Source organism: Impatiens glandulifera, chromosome 8 (genome assembly GCF_907164915.1).
Source record: "Impatiens glandulifera chromosome 8, dImpGla2.1, whole genome shotgun sequence".
NCBI classification, from domain to species: Eukaryota; Viridiplantae; Streptophyta; class Magnoliopsida; order Ericales; family Balsaminaceae; genus Impatiens; species Impatiens glandulifera.
The window spans coordinates 24,216,745-24,233,554 of NC_061869.1; the positions used below are offsets into that span (position 1 = coordinate 24,216,745).

Consider the following 16,810-nt stretch of genomic DNA (forward strand, 5'->3'; position numbering starts at 1 on the left):
GATGAAATGGTATCAGATGTCGATATGCTTAGTCCGAGAGTGCAACAACGGGCTTTATGTAATTGCTATGGAACTAGTGTTGTCGTAGAAAATCGGTGACTCTTCCACCTCAATGTCGTAGTCCCTTAACTTTTGTTGAACCCACAAGAGCTGAGAGAAACAACTGTCTGCAACAAGGTACTCGGCCTCTGTTGTAGACGTGGTGAAAGACGTCTGTTTCTTGCTGAACCAAGAAATTAGACGATCACCAAGGAACTAGCAAGTCCCACTGGTGCTCTTTCGATCAATCTTGCAGCCTGCATAATCTACATCAGAATAGCTAATTAAATTGAAACTGAAATCTTTTGAATACCACAATCCCACATTTTGAGTTCCTTTTAAATACTTAAAAATACGCATAACATCAATATAATGAGATTGTTTAGGGTTAGCCTGAAATATTCCACAAACGCCGACGACAAACAGAATATCTGACCGGCTAGCAGAAAGGTAAAGTAGAGAACCAATAATCCCTCTACAAGCAATTATGTCGACACTCTGGCCATCTTCATCCTTGTCGAGCTTGCTGGAAGAGTTAATTGGAGTAGCTATAGCCGAGAAACTTTCCATTCCAAACTTCTTTAGTATCTCCCTAGTGTACTTGGCATGATTGATGAATATGCCATCTTCAAGTTGATGTACTTGAAGACCAATAAAGAAATTAAATTCTCCCATCATACTCATCACAAATTTGTCATGCACCAACTTAGAGAATTTCTCACATAATTTAGGGTTAGTTGACCAAAATATGTTATCATCAACATATACTTGAACAAGAAAAATATGAGAATCTTTAACAAATCTAAATAGAGTTTTGTCTATTGTGCCAATTACAAAATCACCATCAAATAAAAACTTTATTAAAGTATCATACCAAGCTCTAGGATCTTGTTTAAGACCATAAGGCTTTGTCAAATTTAAAAACATGATTTGAAAATGACTGATCTTGAAAGCCAGACGACTATTCAACATACACATCCTCATTTAAAATTCCATTTAAAAATGCATTTTTCACATTCGTTTGATAAACTTTAAAATTCTTAAAAGATGCATAAGCTAAGAATTGATTCTGATTGCTTCAAGTCTAACAACAGGGCGAATGACTTCTCAAATTCAATTCCTTCCTATTGTTTATAACCTCGAGCTACCAATCGGGCTTTGTTTCTCACAACTAAGCCATCTTCACTAAGCTTGTTTTGAAAAACCCATATGGTCCCAATAATCGATTGATTAGTCGGTCTTGGAGTCAGATGCCACACTTTATTTCTTTCAAATTGATTCAACTCCTCTTGCATTGAATTAATCCAATCTGGATCAAGCAATGCTTCATTGATCTTCTTTGATTAAATTTGAGAAAGAAAGGCGGAGTTTGCCATTTCATCTTGTAATTTGTGTCTAGTCCTAAGAGGAGCAATAGGATTACAAATTATCAATTAAGGTGGATGATTTTTGTTCCATTTAAAGCTTGGTCCCAAAAGATTAGACGTCTGGTCAGACTGCCCCGCGACATCCGAACTGTCAGCTGTCTACTAACTTGTAGTTTGAAGGTCTAGTTGACTCTCAACCGGATTAGCTGTCTGATTAGACGAGTAAATTCTATTGATTGAGGCTTCATCATGACTATCGGATTCAAGATTTATCGCTTCTAATCTGTTAGCAATTTCAATGAATTCGTCAAAATTATTTTTAACAGATTCATCATAAATAACATGATAGGATTCTTCAACAATTAGAGTTCTATTATTATAAACTCTATAAACTTTACTAATTGAAGATTATCCTACCATGATTCCAGCATCTACTTTAGCATCAAAAGCAGTTAAATGATTTTTCTCATTGTTGTGAATAAAACATTTACACCTGAAAATTCGAAAATATAAAACTTTAATAATTCTTCCATAAAATAGTTCATAAGGTGTTTTGCTGAAGCGTTTATTAATCATTGACCGATTTTGTGAATAACAAGCTGTGTTTATGGCTTCTGCCCATAACTTCTAAGAAACACCTGAGTCAGCTAACATAGATCTCGCTGCTTCCTTTAGAGTTATGACTCTCCTCTCAGCAACACCATTTTGTTGTGGAGTTCTAGCACTAAAAAACTCGTGTCTAATATTAGACTCCTCGAGGTAAGAAGATAGACGTTTGTTGGTGAACTCGGTTCCCTAGTCACTTCTAATTTTTATGATGCTTAAAGATTTTTCGTTTTGAAGTCTTCTAAAGATCTTTATCAAATTCTCAGCAGTTTGATCCTTATAAGGTAGAAATATAACCCAAGTAAATCTTGAAAAATCATCAATTATGACCAGAGTGAATCTCATTCCTCCATGCTTTTTACTGAAATTGGACCGAACAGGTCCATATGCAATAGTTCCAAGCATTGGTTGGATTGAGATTTCCCTTTACTCTTAAAAGTTGATCTGACCTGTTTGCCCAACTGTCAAGCAGGACAGACCCTGTCCTTTGAAAAATTCAATTTAGGTAAACTAGAAACTAAATCATGTGAAGAAATATTATTAATAATTTTAAAATTAAGATGATTTAATCTCTTATGCCATAACCAGTTTTGATAGTTTTTGGCTATCATGCATACGGGATTAAATATCTTATTTTTCCAGTTTATTTTGTAAGAGTTTCCTACTCTACTTCCGGTCAGCAGGGTGTTGCACTGCTGATCTTTAACCAGACACACATGAGTTTGAAAATCAAAAGTAAATTCATTGTCACACAATTGACTTATACTAATCAGGTTATAGTATAGGTTTTCAACAAGTAGCACATTGTTGATGGTTAGGTTACCATGGATAATCTTACCCTTACCCACGCACGGTCTTACCCTTGTTGTTATCACCAAAAGTGATCTTAGGCCCAATGCACTTTATTATTTCAGTTAGAAGTCGTCTATCACCGGTCATGTGTCTAGTGCAGCGACTTTCTAGATACCAGACGGATTCTTCCAAGTAGTTGACCTATTGTACCTATAAATAAACATATTTACAGCTTTTGGTACCCACATTCAATTGGGTCCTCGATTAATCAGTCCCTTGGGAATCCATATTTAAATTATCTTGATGGATTTCCCATGTTGTGTTGTGAGCAATGCGTATGATTTAGGCTTAACAGACGTCTTCTTGCTAGCAGTTCTTCTATTAACTTTAAAGGATGGTTTTTGTCTAAAACTCCTTGACTTTTTATCAAGTTTTGGTTTTCCAGACTTGCTGGTTGCTCCTTTCCTAGGCTTCATCCAGCTTTTAGTTGGCTTTACATAAATAATCTAATCCTTTAATGTTAAGTCTTCACAACTTGAATTAGTCCCTTTATCAGTTAAACTATCCCTAAACAAACTTATAGCCTTAAACTTGTCTTTCACCAGGTTTAACTTTTTACAAGACTTGTTTGGGCTGCCATTATAAAATCCTAAACCAGATTTGCATCCGGCAGGCCTCAACAGACTAATCTGCTGTCTAACTGCATCTCCAGACCTCGTCTAGGAACTGACCACATAAGACAAACGTTGGTTTTCAGAAGAAAAAGTTTGAACCTTTTCCTTGAGCTTCTCATTCTCATATGAGAGCTCAATCATAATTTGTTTTCAAAATCTTTTGGTTCAGAAGTTTGAGATAAAGAGGTGTTAATAGTTTCATTTTTCAATTTCATCTCATTGTCAGAATCTGACAACTTCTTGTATTCAATGACCATGTCATTAAGTGCATCAGTTAAATCATCTCTTGTAAACTCTTCAGAGGAGAAGTCAAATACCTCAGATTCTTCCTCTGCCATGAATCAAGTAACGTCTTCATCATCATTGTCGCTAGACGATGACTCATCTGAGTCGCTTTGGGCCCACTTGGCTTTTCTATCGGCAGCCATGAGAGTCTTCAACTCTTTCTTGTTCTTCTTCTCATCCTTTCTCTTGTCATCACGCTTTGGCTTCCTGTATTTCGCCTTGAAGTGTCCTAGTTTATCATAGTTAAAACATTTCAAGTTAGCCTTTTAATTACTCTTATCATTATCGTTATTATTTGAATAGGTTGAGTTAGGATTGCTATTCTTCATGAATTTATCGAATTTCTTCACAAAGAGAGCCATGACATCGCTGCTAATCTGCTCGGTAGTAGTCTTCACAATCATGGAAACAGATGGCTCCTCAGCAGTCACCAACGCCTTGGTAGAGATGAATAATGTGGAAGGCTCCTCTTCGTTCCTAGAGTTTATTTCAAACTCATAGGCCTTCAGATCGGCTAGAAAATCATAGAGCTCCATCTTATTGAGGTCTTTAGACTCTCTCATGGCCATCATCTTAATATCCAACTCTCTGGGAAGAGCACGCATGACTTTGATCGCAACCTCTCTGTTTCTATAAGTCTTGCCCAAAGTGAAGAGAGTAGTGATAATATTACTGAACCTCTCATCGAATTCAGTCATCGTCTCTCCAAAACATATCTTGATGTTATCAAACTGCTGTGAGGCAACCATGAGTTTGTTTTATTTGGTTTTCTCATTGCCCTCATAAAGTTGAGTCAACTTCTCCTAAATTTCTTTGCTAGTGGGGCATGTGATGATCTTGTTGAACATGTTATTATCCAATGTCTTGTAGAGAATGTCTTTTGCCATGTTCTCGAGGCTGTTCTTCCTCTTATCTTCACTAGTCCACTCAAACCTCGGCTTCTCCTTCATCATAGGAGTACCATCGGGGTTAAGAGTGGAATTGGCCTTCATTATCTTCATTGGACCATCGGTGATGACATACTACATGTCATCATCTATGGACGATAGATGAGCTTGCACTCTCACTTTCCATCCGTTGTAGTTTTCCTGAGAGCACATAAGAACCTTATTGGTGACAACCATAAACATGATTTAAAAGTCTGATGGTGCTTGAGAATAGAAAACCTTGGCTCTAATACCACTTGTTAGGATCAGTGTTGACTATAGTGACGAAGGTCTGACTATAGTTAACGGCTTACAAACTTCGATTCGAATTTTAACTCTGTTAGAAGTTAAAATTTGTTTCTATTTCAAAAATCTTCACAAACTCTTGAACAAGTTCAAGTGCGAAACTGTTTGTTGTATTTGAAGCTTCAGACAGATGAATGTAAATGGCAAAAAATAAAGAACATAAGGAGTTTATGGATGTTCGGAGATAAAAGTCCTACGTCACACCTTCTTCCTCAACAGGAAGGATATTCACTAGAAGACTTTGATTGGTATAGAGAACACTATACAAACCCAGTAAGAAACCACAGGACTTAACAACTACCTTCTTCTAAATTCTAGCTAACTCTCTGTTGAACAAAATACTCTCTGTTCAACTTACAATACTGAAGTTTCACACAAAAATAATAGTGAATTCTCAGGAATATTTTGAACACATTGCTTTAAATGGGGAGTATATCTTGATAGCTCGATCATAAAATGATTCGATTGTATGCAAGTTGTGACCAACCTTCGAGCAAGCTATTTATCCGTTGTCCTTGAGTAGCAATTTATACTTGAAGTGGGCCAACAGTCGAATCTGAATCTTCTACTTGGACACTTGTCATGTATCCGTTGGACGACCACCAATGGTACGATAGTACAACAGACTGTGAGCGTTGGGATCGTGGCCGTACAGGACTGATAGTGCACCGAATATCCTCTGATATTATGTTGTACTGGAACGTACAACACATTGTGGGTAATGTGAATATTGGCGTACGTGGCAGTTGTTCATTTGTTGAGATATGTAGGCTTGTTGGACTACTGATAACGAGAGCTGTAGATGAGATGAGTACGAAGTTAGATGGATGCTTCATTCAGACGTTTGCTCGCGCTCTTCTTCAGACCACGTCTGGATGAAGATAGACGACGTCTGCTCGCGCTCTTCTTTAGACCACGTCTGATGAAGATAGACGACGTCTGCTCGCGTATTACTTAGACCACGTCTGAAGTAATTAGACGACGTCTACTCGCGCATTACTCAGACCACGTCTGAAATAATTAGACGATGTCTACTCACGCATTACTGAGAACATGTCTGAAGTAATTAGATGACGTCTACTCGCGCATTACTCAGACCACGTCTGAAGTAATTAGACAACGTCTGCTATGGCTCTTCTTTAGATCTGTACCTACACAACGACAAATAACCTAACTTAGTTTTATTCGAACCACATCATCAAAATTATATTGTGCATATTCTCTCAAGTTAATTAATTATTTATTTCTTAATTAATTTTCTCTTTTCTTTGTTTAATTTAATCCAACAGTTTTAATCGAAAAAAGCTTAAATGATTTAGAACGAGAAAATCTAATTAAACTGTTGAAAATGAACAAAGATGTTTTTGCATGGTCCTATAAAGATATGTTATCTAGGTATTGATCCAGAATTCATCAAACACCGCATACCACTTTACGAAGACGCAAAATCGGTAAAGCAAAAGCTCTAGATAATGAAGGAAGAGATCTTGGACAAAATCAAAGAAGAAGTCCAAAAACAACTCAATGCGAGATTCTTTGAAGTAGTTGACTACCAAATTAGGTGGAAACTCTAAAAAAATAAAAGATAGTCTAAATTCAACATTTTAAAATGCACTATAGTCAAATATATCATTTGATTCTTCGTCTCACTTGAGACTCGAGAGAGATGTGAGTTTTGGAGCACGATTATGGAGTTCAAAAACTCCTTTTGGAAAGGGTCGATTTTTGGCGTTACAATTAAGCTCAAGAATACTTAAGGACTATTGATAGAGGGTTTTGGAAGACATAAATCTCAGATCAGACATCCTATTAGGATCGTTTCATCAAAATCCAAATTCAGGACTTGAGGACCCAAGATTTTGAGAAGATCCGAAAAATGACTTAATAAATCGTTCTTTACTACATATCTAGGTATGTTCCGAGGTATATTTTTGAAATTATAATTTATTTCAATTTATTGATATAGAGTATTTAGATTATAGACTTCAAAAATAAAAATCTAAACTAAAACTTCACCTTTTTAACTAAAATTATTTCAACACCCTTTAAGGGCAATCATATAATGGATTTAGTAGACTATCTATAAAATTGGATGAATAAATGGGAAGTCATTAACTTGGTTTGGCAATGCGTGGATTCATCCAATTCGGACCAGATTCCACGAAGATACAATTCAATTCAATTCTAATCTTTAATCAATCTATGACCCGTCTAATTTCAGCTAGCATGAAAATTTATAAGAATTGTGAATTAAGTATTTCAATAAAATTTAGAGAAATAAACAAGAACAATTATTATTTTTAAAAGTCCACCTAATAAAAACTCAAATCTATGAGTTCTACAGTTCTATAATCTATTACTAAGCTAAATGAATCAGAAAAAAAAAATGCAAACGAATAAAATGGTTACTAAACTCAAGAAAATCTAGCAAACAACTTCCACGACAAGCCTCTTCTCACCAGAACATTTTGTGGGACCAAAAACATCCTCCGAAGCTTTAATGGAACACTTCTCCTTTCCAACACATTCCTATAGTAAAAGAAAGACATAGTTTGAGGCATGTTTAGTTAAGTTGTAGTTCGCAAAGTTCATGAACACAACATAATGAGTTTGAACATTAAAAAAACATAGTTTTGGAAATAGAGGATATGAAAACCGTCTTACATTGTGAAGGATGGAAATAGCAGTGCCATTTGAGGCATCACAGTCACCTGCCACAAAACTATCGCCACAATTACCGCGTGGATTACCAAAGCTTGCAAATTTAATATCCGATATCAAACTTCCATAACAAGACAATTCCATCAAGTTGTTCTCGTATGCATTGCCACATGCCTTCCCCACACTAATCGTTTGGAAGTTAACATTCGAAGGGTTGCCTCCAAATTCCTCGAAAAGCACAAGCTCATTCTTATCGCCATTAATGAACGAACGAGGGACATGGTACCTTATAAAATGTTTGAAAAGTCTTAACATGTTACAACTTCTATGTTCTAATAGAACAAACAATGTCTCAATTATAAATGATATTAATATGTTACCATTGTTGTGATGGTTTTCCACAATTACTAACGCATTTATTGTTATCATAACGACCACGATAATCGCAAGGCTCGAGACTACAACCGTCTTCAGCGATAAAACTCGGCCAATACCTTCCAAGACTATGACCATTAACCCAAGCAACACCTTTTCCCATCCCTTGCAAATCAAGGGCAATTCGGTCCTCACCCAATGGTGCTTTAAAGGTTGTCTACATTACATATAACACAACAATAAGTTATAAATATTTTTTATGATAAATAAATTTAAATGTATTATTTTCTAGTACTACCTTGTACCATGTAAGTTTACGGTTAACTGGAAGGTTGTCGGAGGTCCAATATTTGAAAGAAGCCCTAGAATTTGGGGCATAAAATTTGTTGTGTAAGCCTGTTAGACCGTTTTTGTAGACCCATTTGTGAGAAGATAGGTCTTTAATTATTGTTGTGTCACCATTTATTCCTATTATCTGAACCGGACCGGATACTCCACTCTGAATCAAGTCAAATTTAACCCCATAGTTCTGCATATAACAAATTTTCTCTTTTAATACAAGATTAAAAAAATAATCGCAATACATATAATACAAATTTACAACTTATCGAAAAAAAAATATACTTGTAACCCAACGGTAGCACTTAGGAGGGTGATTTGGTTCTTTCCACGATTTAATCTCACTTTCTTGTTGAAAACGTAATTGAAAATTCCATATGATGCCGACTTGGAACCTATTAAACACATTCAAATACAAAATTTAATAAATGTAACATTATAAATAAATAAACTTAATATTAAAAATTACCCAAGTATTCTCCATTCACAAAAACATGGAGTACATGCCCTGTCATGTTTATGTTCAATTGTAGATCGTCTGCATTCCATATTGGATCATTCTTTTCCAGATCCACACTGTTAAATTAACAATTAAGACTTACTTTCCATAGGGTAACAAAAACTATCAAAAGTATATATATATATATGAGTGTGAATATTTCATTATTTTTACCTTGTCATGTACCACAAATAATCACTAACATCGTTGATAATCTTTTGATCAATAATACGGTAGAGAGGATACGATCCCCGCCCCAAATTAACAGTGTCATTTACAACCTCTGGTCTCCATATCCATTTTAAAGACATTGGTTCAACATCAGCCTCATTTTGCTTCTTTGCCATCACCGATGTTTGTGTATTTACCTGCGATAAAAAAAGTTCAAGATTGAGAGAATTCTTCGCCAAAAAAACTATATTAGTCCCACGACTTGCCTTTGCAGTATTGTATGCTTCGGTTTTGCAGTCTGGGAGGATAGAGACCGACCACGCTGGAACGTTGAATTTTTGTCCATTGAGATCGATAATAGCATCCTTCTTATCGTTACTATTGCTGATGAAACAACTCGATTGATCACTTGTAGCATATGTTGTTACCTATATCATAATAAAATATTTAATTTAATTCCCAAGATATAGAATACTTTGGGCCAAACATTCCGGTTACGTTCTTGTTTAAACTCAAAGCGTTTCTAGATTAAATTGAACCTATGACATTTTAGTTTTTTAAGCGGACTCTTACCACCGAACTACTTACTTAGGTTAGATTAGGTGGGGTATTCAAAATTGTTTTTAATCATAGTTTATTTGAAAATATTGATGATAAGAAATGGATTATTTGGATTAATTATTAAAATATTATTTTGTGTTTAAAGATAAATAATATATAAAATAAAATAAAAATATTTTGATATTTTAGTTAATAACTTAAATAATTTGATTTTTTTTTAAAAAATATGAGAGGATAAAAAACTGTTTAAAAATAATCCAAATAACCATTTGATCAAACAAGCTAACTCATGTGGCTATCGAAATATCTATAAGATAGAAGAAGTCGTTATGTCAAACCAATAAATAATCGAATAACATAAATTAGACAATTATGGTATAGCAGTTCATACCATAACGCTAGACCCCCTATCGATGTTCGTAATATTTCCAAGCGTTAGCGTCCTTTCAATTGATTTCAACGTGTTGTGAAGCTTTGTCAAGTGCCCGTATTTCGGTTGGTTCAAATTGCCTAAAATTATTTTACAATAAATTAAATTTTACTAAAGAATGTATTATACAAAATGTTAAAGAAGAAATTATACCATATTCATCAAGGGGTGCATCATAGTCGTAGGACGTGGTAATATAAGGTCCACCAGCCGATCTATCAAAGTTTGTTCCTCCATGATACTGTACCAAATTTTATATGTTATTATTATCGTAACGTAAAAGTACAAATCTGAATATCGAGAATAATCAACCATATAATAGTTTTGGAATGTTCCTCCAAATTGGAAAAACTTAGCGACCGAGAAGGCCAAATCCTCTGCGGTTCTATGGGGATCCTTTCCGCCCCAACTCTTAAACCATCCGGTCCAATTTTCCGTCCACATTTTGGGGCTGTTAGGGTTGTTTGGCGTGAATGAATCGCAATACCAACCATTGCATGTATCGATCTGCATTAAAAACTCACGTACTATTATTTGTTTATTATCATATATTTGTTTATTTCATTTATGTATTATATGTACCATCGGTTGGGGAGCGTCGGATTGTTGACACATGATCCATGGAACCCCGATGTTCAGTGAAACCGCCAACTTGGCGCACCAATCGATGTATGATTTGCCCGCCGCTCCATAACCGTTCATTATGTTTCCGTATTCGTTTTCAATCTGTGTTTGAATAATAACAATAATAATGTTGTTATTATTATTGTTATCGATATTTTTGTTATGTAACAAATTTAAAAAGTTTGTAACCTGGGCGAGAATAATCGGTCCTCCTTGAGAAGCGAAAAGTTTTTCTTCCTTCATCTTGTCTACTATCAATGTGGTGAAATTTTGCATTTCATTCTATTAAAATAATATAATTCAATAATTAATATAATTCAATAAAATAGAAATATAATTAATAAGCCTCAATATTTGTTTTGAAAACCTTTACAATAACCCAATTTAAACTTTTTGCCTTCATGAATTGGATTATTTCAAAGGGTTACCAAATTTTAATTAGGAAAAATGAAAATTATAAAATTGTTTAAGAACTAATTTATGAGTTTCTCTCGTTAACAATAAATTAATTATTAATTGATAAAATTTACTCACCATAAAGACTGTATTGGCAGTTCGTATCTCAATACCAGGCAAATTGTGCAACCAAACAGGGAATCCCCTAAACGGATTTAATTACACAATTATTATATTATAATTTTTTTTATAGAGAATTAAACTAAATTAAAATAGAAAAAATACCCATAATTCCATTCCGCGCAAACATATGGTCCAATTCGAAGGACAGCGTAAAGTCCTTCGGATTGAACCGTCTTAATGAATTTGACAAGATCAAGGTTATCGGAAAAATCATATTGACGACGACGGGCTTCATGTGCGTTCCAAAAAACGTAAGTCTCAATTGCATCCAAACCTCCTTCTTTGGCCTTCTTAATTAAATCTGGCCACATCTGTCCATTTACATAAATCACCATTTTAGTATTAATTATATTTTTATCAAATTATTTAAAATAAGGATGATTACAGTTTTTTTTAATAAATTTAGATCCAATTTTACTAACATATTTCAGATCAATTGAAATCCAAGCCGTTTTGGATAATATTTTAAATATATGATAATATACATTCAATCATTTGCATTTTGCAAACTATTTTTTATTTTAAAATTAATCAAATAAAAATAAATACAAAAACAATAACATAACAACATTTTTTTCAAATTGGTATATAACTAAAATTTATTTTTAAATCATAACATTAATTTATATATTTTCATTGTGGGTCAGATTTGTTCGGATAATACACCTTATATATATTTAATTATAATAAATTAATTTTATTATATCCTACCAATTCTATATTTTTCTGTTTGAATTAATCAATATATTGTTGGACTCTCTCCTAATTCAAATCATTAAGTAACCAAATCTCATATTTTTTCATTATACAAAACCAATTTATTAAAAAAAATCAATCCGGTCTCTTTTTTATTTACAAAGAATAAATCACAATCCTATTATTAATCATTTTCTAATCCAAATTTTCAAACCACAATGAATAACCAAATATTCTTATTCTTTCATCAAAACAAGACCAATTTATAGTAAAAGATAAATACAAATCAATCATTAAGCCTTAGACACGATTAAAACAAAGTCGGTTTTACCTCGGGTGTGCTGCGTGGATAATGGATGGAACCGGATATGAGAATACGATGCTGGCCGTCGATGATAATTGCTCGTCCATCGTTAGAGACTTGAATGGCTGAGATTAATCTAGGGATGAAAACTAATAGAAGAAGAATTGAAGGCAATGATATTACACGAAAATCCATTTGTTAATTAGTGTATAGGATCATGAAGAGCAAAGGAATTATAAGGGAGTATTTATAGCAGATATTAATTTCTTAATTACGGATTAATTAAGATAATTCCTATATTGGCGTTATCACTATTGACTAAGAGTTAAGACTGCAACATTCATTTTATATATATTCCTATAATTATTAAATAATTACCATTAATTGGATAAGATAATTCTTATAACTCCTATATTTATATATAATTATTAAATCTATTTCATATATATAAAATATTAAAAAAATATATATATATATAAACAAAATTATTTGAGTAATTTTTAATTACTCACTTATTTTTAATCCTCAAATTATTTTTTAAAATATATATATAAAAGATTTAATAATTATATAATATAAATATAAAAATTAATGATTAAAAATTTAATAATTAAGTAGGTAATCTGCAAACACACTTAACCAAACTTAACCAGATCGCGGAACTTGTCACCAAACCGGTTCAACCCAAAAATTTCGGGTTAATATCCATTTTTTATTCCGCTAGATTAGAAGTGGGAATTAAATATTTATATATATATATAAGAGTTGTAATAATTATATATATAAATATAAATATAATAATGAAAATATATATAATAATTGCGTTTAAACAAAAACATTGATAAAGGGTTATTGATGACTTTATGTTTGAAAGACGATTTATTTAAAAAAATAATAATAATTTGAAAGTAAAAAAAAAGTAAATAATCAGAATAATTGAAGTACCACCTAACTTAATTTAATTTGCATAATTACATATCATAAATTTTGATTTTAATTTATATTTCATAACTGGATAAAGAATAAATTATTTTTAAAACAAATGATAATGATGACAAGGCTTATCTCAAATTTATTACGTACTTTAATTGGCATTCAAAGTCAACATACATTTATTTGGGTAAAAGTAATTAGTGTTGACCTAAACTCCTAGTATTTAAGAGTAAATAATAAGTATATAATAGTAATTGTTGAAGTTACCATTTCCGTATGTGATTACAATAAAGAATTTACAGTAAAATGTAGAAATTTGTACTTAATTATTTGAGTTAAATTATAATTCAATAATATTGTGGTTTCACATTTAATATTGTCAATTTATTTTGAGAAGTAAATATATTTTAAATTTCTTTCTCTAAAAATAAGATTGGAAAATGTTACTATCATTTCTTCACTATCATATTAGGAACATTTAGATTATAAAGTATATCTACTTAAATTACTTTAACTAAAATAATTTACAGTATAAATAGTTACAAAATTAATTTAAAATATATATAAAAAAAATACAAATATAACATTATAAATATGATTCAAATTAAATTTTATTGTATTTTGTTTGCTACATTAAAGTTTGACTAATTTATTAAATTTAAAAATAAATAAATAAATAATAATTATCTTTTATACCATAAATTTGCCATAGTTCCAAATTTTCTTGTAACAACAAAACTAGAATTTTTTTTCTTCTTATATATATATATTTTTTTTTTCTTGAACTTTTTTTTCTTTTCTATTTTTATGGTTGCTTTTTTAGTCTAGTAGTTTAATCTTTGTGACTTAATGTATAATTACTCTATAAATACCATATAATATCGGATTTTAACCATAAAAGTGAAATTACTATAATCGACGACACTCTCGAGGGAGGACGTAAAGAGTTTGGCGAGCCTCATTATATCTTGGGTTCTTTATTTAGTTTTGTCTATTGTTATTAGTTTACGCAGTTAATAAAATCAACAATTGGTGTCAGAATATCGTTGAGATTTAACCTAAACTAATTAAAGAGGAATATGTTGTGGAGAAGAAAAGACGAATTTGCTTGACTAGTCGAAACTTCCAAACGAATATAAATTTTAGTAGCGGTAACAAGAAGTAGGCTTCTTCTTTATTAGTCGGTGAAAAGCAGAAAACTGGGTTACCAGTTTTTCTTTCTTTCCAAAAATAGATCGACAAAATCTGAAGCAGAGTTGAAAATTTTCAGATTTAGTTCTTCATTTTGGTATAAGAACAGAAATTTGAAGGCATATTTTTATTAACTTTGCTTTGATTGGCTTGTTAATTATATAAAAAGGGGATAGAAATAAATCAAAAGCTTAGGGCTTCCTTGATTTAGGTCCTATTTGTTTATTAAAATAAGCAAAAGGCTTATTTGATTCTAGATTCCAACAAGTTCTTGAGACTGTATTTGGCATTTTTAGATATTTTTTTTGGAAAATGACTTATCATCATTTAATTAAAAACCCAAAAGGTTTACATGAGTTTTGAATTAGAACAAAAAACCATTTGCTCTAATTTTAATGAATCAACAAGATAACATGAAATGAACTTAAAGCAATAAAAAAAAGCTTACAAATAACCAAACAAGCAAATAAATCAAATAATTATCGTGCTTTTATTCTTGAAAGTTTAGTGACTTCATCGAAATTGATACGCCAATTTTGACAAATTGCTCAATTATCCGGAGTTGTGGGAATTCTCCTCCACATATGAATAAAAACATGCCCATCAATGACAATTTCCCTCTAATTTTTCTCAACATTCCTTCTTTCCTTTGAAAAATCCTTGCATTTATTTTTGTCCATATTTAATACACCATAACACCAAAGTAACACTTGATGATGTTAACAAAGAACAAATCTCTTTTGGCATTTCCAAGCACCAATTCTTTGATATGAATCCAATCATTGAGAAAATTATTCAATCTCATGAAAGTGATAAATTTTCTCCAAATGATACTTGTATAAGGCCAGCGTCTTTTCACCAATCATCAAAGAACACAACTAGAACTCAGAATAGACATATAATTGTTAACTCGATCTCTTATCATAAGTCTTTCTCGAAAAGCAAACCAAAGAACAACTTGATGTTGAGGCATGATCATTCTTATCCCTTAACACATAAACTTTGCCAAGCAAGCTCGAATTAAACTTACCATTAATCTCAACTTTCAATGAATGTGAGTCACCATGCTTATGGAAATTTATTCGATTAACCTCCTCAGGAAACTTTTAACACCTTCTGAAATTTGACTTAGAAGTGTATTCCACTTTCCATCCTTGATATCCCGTACCTTAGAAAATTTGGTAATCTTTTATTATACTATAAACACCCCATTTTTACAGTCCAAAATTAAATAAAATTTTCCGTTCTAGTATGATGATCATACTTGATTATTGGACTAGGAGAAAAAAAATTAAAAACACTTTTCAGAAATGGGTTAAATTGACCTTTGAAGAGCGGTTCAATTGCAAAATTTCAAAATTACTTAGAATTTTATTGACCCAATACTTTCAGAATAATTGGTTTGAAGAATCATGAATTTTGAGTATAATATTGTTATTGAACAAAATGTACAAAACACTTACTTTTAGGCTTGTTCTTGTACCCAAACATTGTTTTTATAAAATATCAGAATTCGGGATACCTAATACGTTCAGATTAATCGGTTCGAAAAATTATGAATTTTGAGTATAATGTTGATATTTGCTAAGATTTCTCAGCTGAAGAAAAAACAAGTATTTACAACTTTAAAAATTCACCCAAATAGCTACACCCGATAGTTTTGGATGATCTTAGATGTTTTTTAAAGCTTGGAGAGACCTATAAAAGGCCTGTTTGAATACTGATTCAAATCGAAGATATTAACCCCAAGAAATCGGCGGTACAAGATATTGCAACTATAATAAGATCGAACTGAACACACCTACGGTTAATAATTCGTAACTTGAGACACAATGCTTCATAAATTGATTGCTACTTATGGTTAGAAATCTAAGACATATCCCGATCGAATGACACTGGTCCTGAGTATCCATTTGACGCTAAAGGTGGTCTATGCAACCTGACAATACAATGCAAGTACACCAACTTCAATCTTGGAGCGAACTGAAGCTAAGTGTGACTTTATAAATTCATATCTTTTGATTCACTCAACCATTTAGTACAAATGATCTACCATTGGAAATATATTTGAGTTTAATTTCTATTGACAATAAGTAACACTCATGGTTCGACCTACAACCCATATTAGGTCACCCGTAAGCCAAACTGTCCATATCGAGACCAATTGTGTTCCATTGAGAACTGCATGGAACTATAGTCTGTCTTAGACTTCATGGAAAAGACAAAACAATTACCTAACCTCAATACCTTTTCAATGCACCTTGTCTTAGCCTCAACGGTAATTTCAGTCAAAAGTTATAGTCATTTGAAGCCTCGATTGAAATAGGACGACTGAAACCAAGAACAATAGAAAGATAAACTTTAAAAACATGTAGCTTGGCCTACACTTGACCATTAGGCTTGTTTCAAAGATCAAAGTGTAGCATGACCGGTTACCTACAAGAAGGAACTT

General features: G+C 32.3%; 1 protein-coding gene across 1 annotated transcript; it reads right to left on the reverse strand.

Moving 5' to 3' along the window:
- Positions 1-7,419: 7,419 nt before the first annotated feature.
- Positions 7,420-12,429, reverse strand: LOC124913202 (beta-galactosidase 15-like). The gene is given in 17 exon segments (XM_047453803.1): positions 7,420-7,524; positions 7,660-7,942; positions 8,037-8,248; positions 8,330-8,560; positions 8,656-8,765; positions 8,840-8,946; positions 9,044-9,237; positions 9,307-9,468; positions 9,993-10,111; positions 10,185-10,272; positions 10,344-10,538; positions 10,614-10,761; positions 10,903-10,937; positions 11,190-11,248; positions 11,340-11,380; positions 11,382-11,545; positions 12,262-12,429. Coding segments are annotated over 17 exon segments (2,421 nt in total).
- Positions 12,430-16,810: the final 4,381 nt, after the last annotated feature.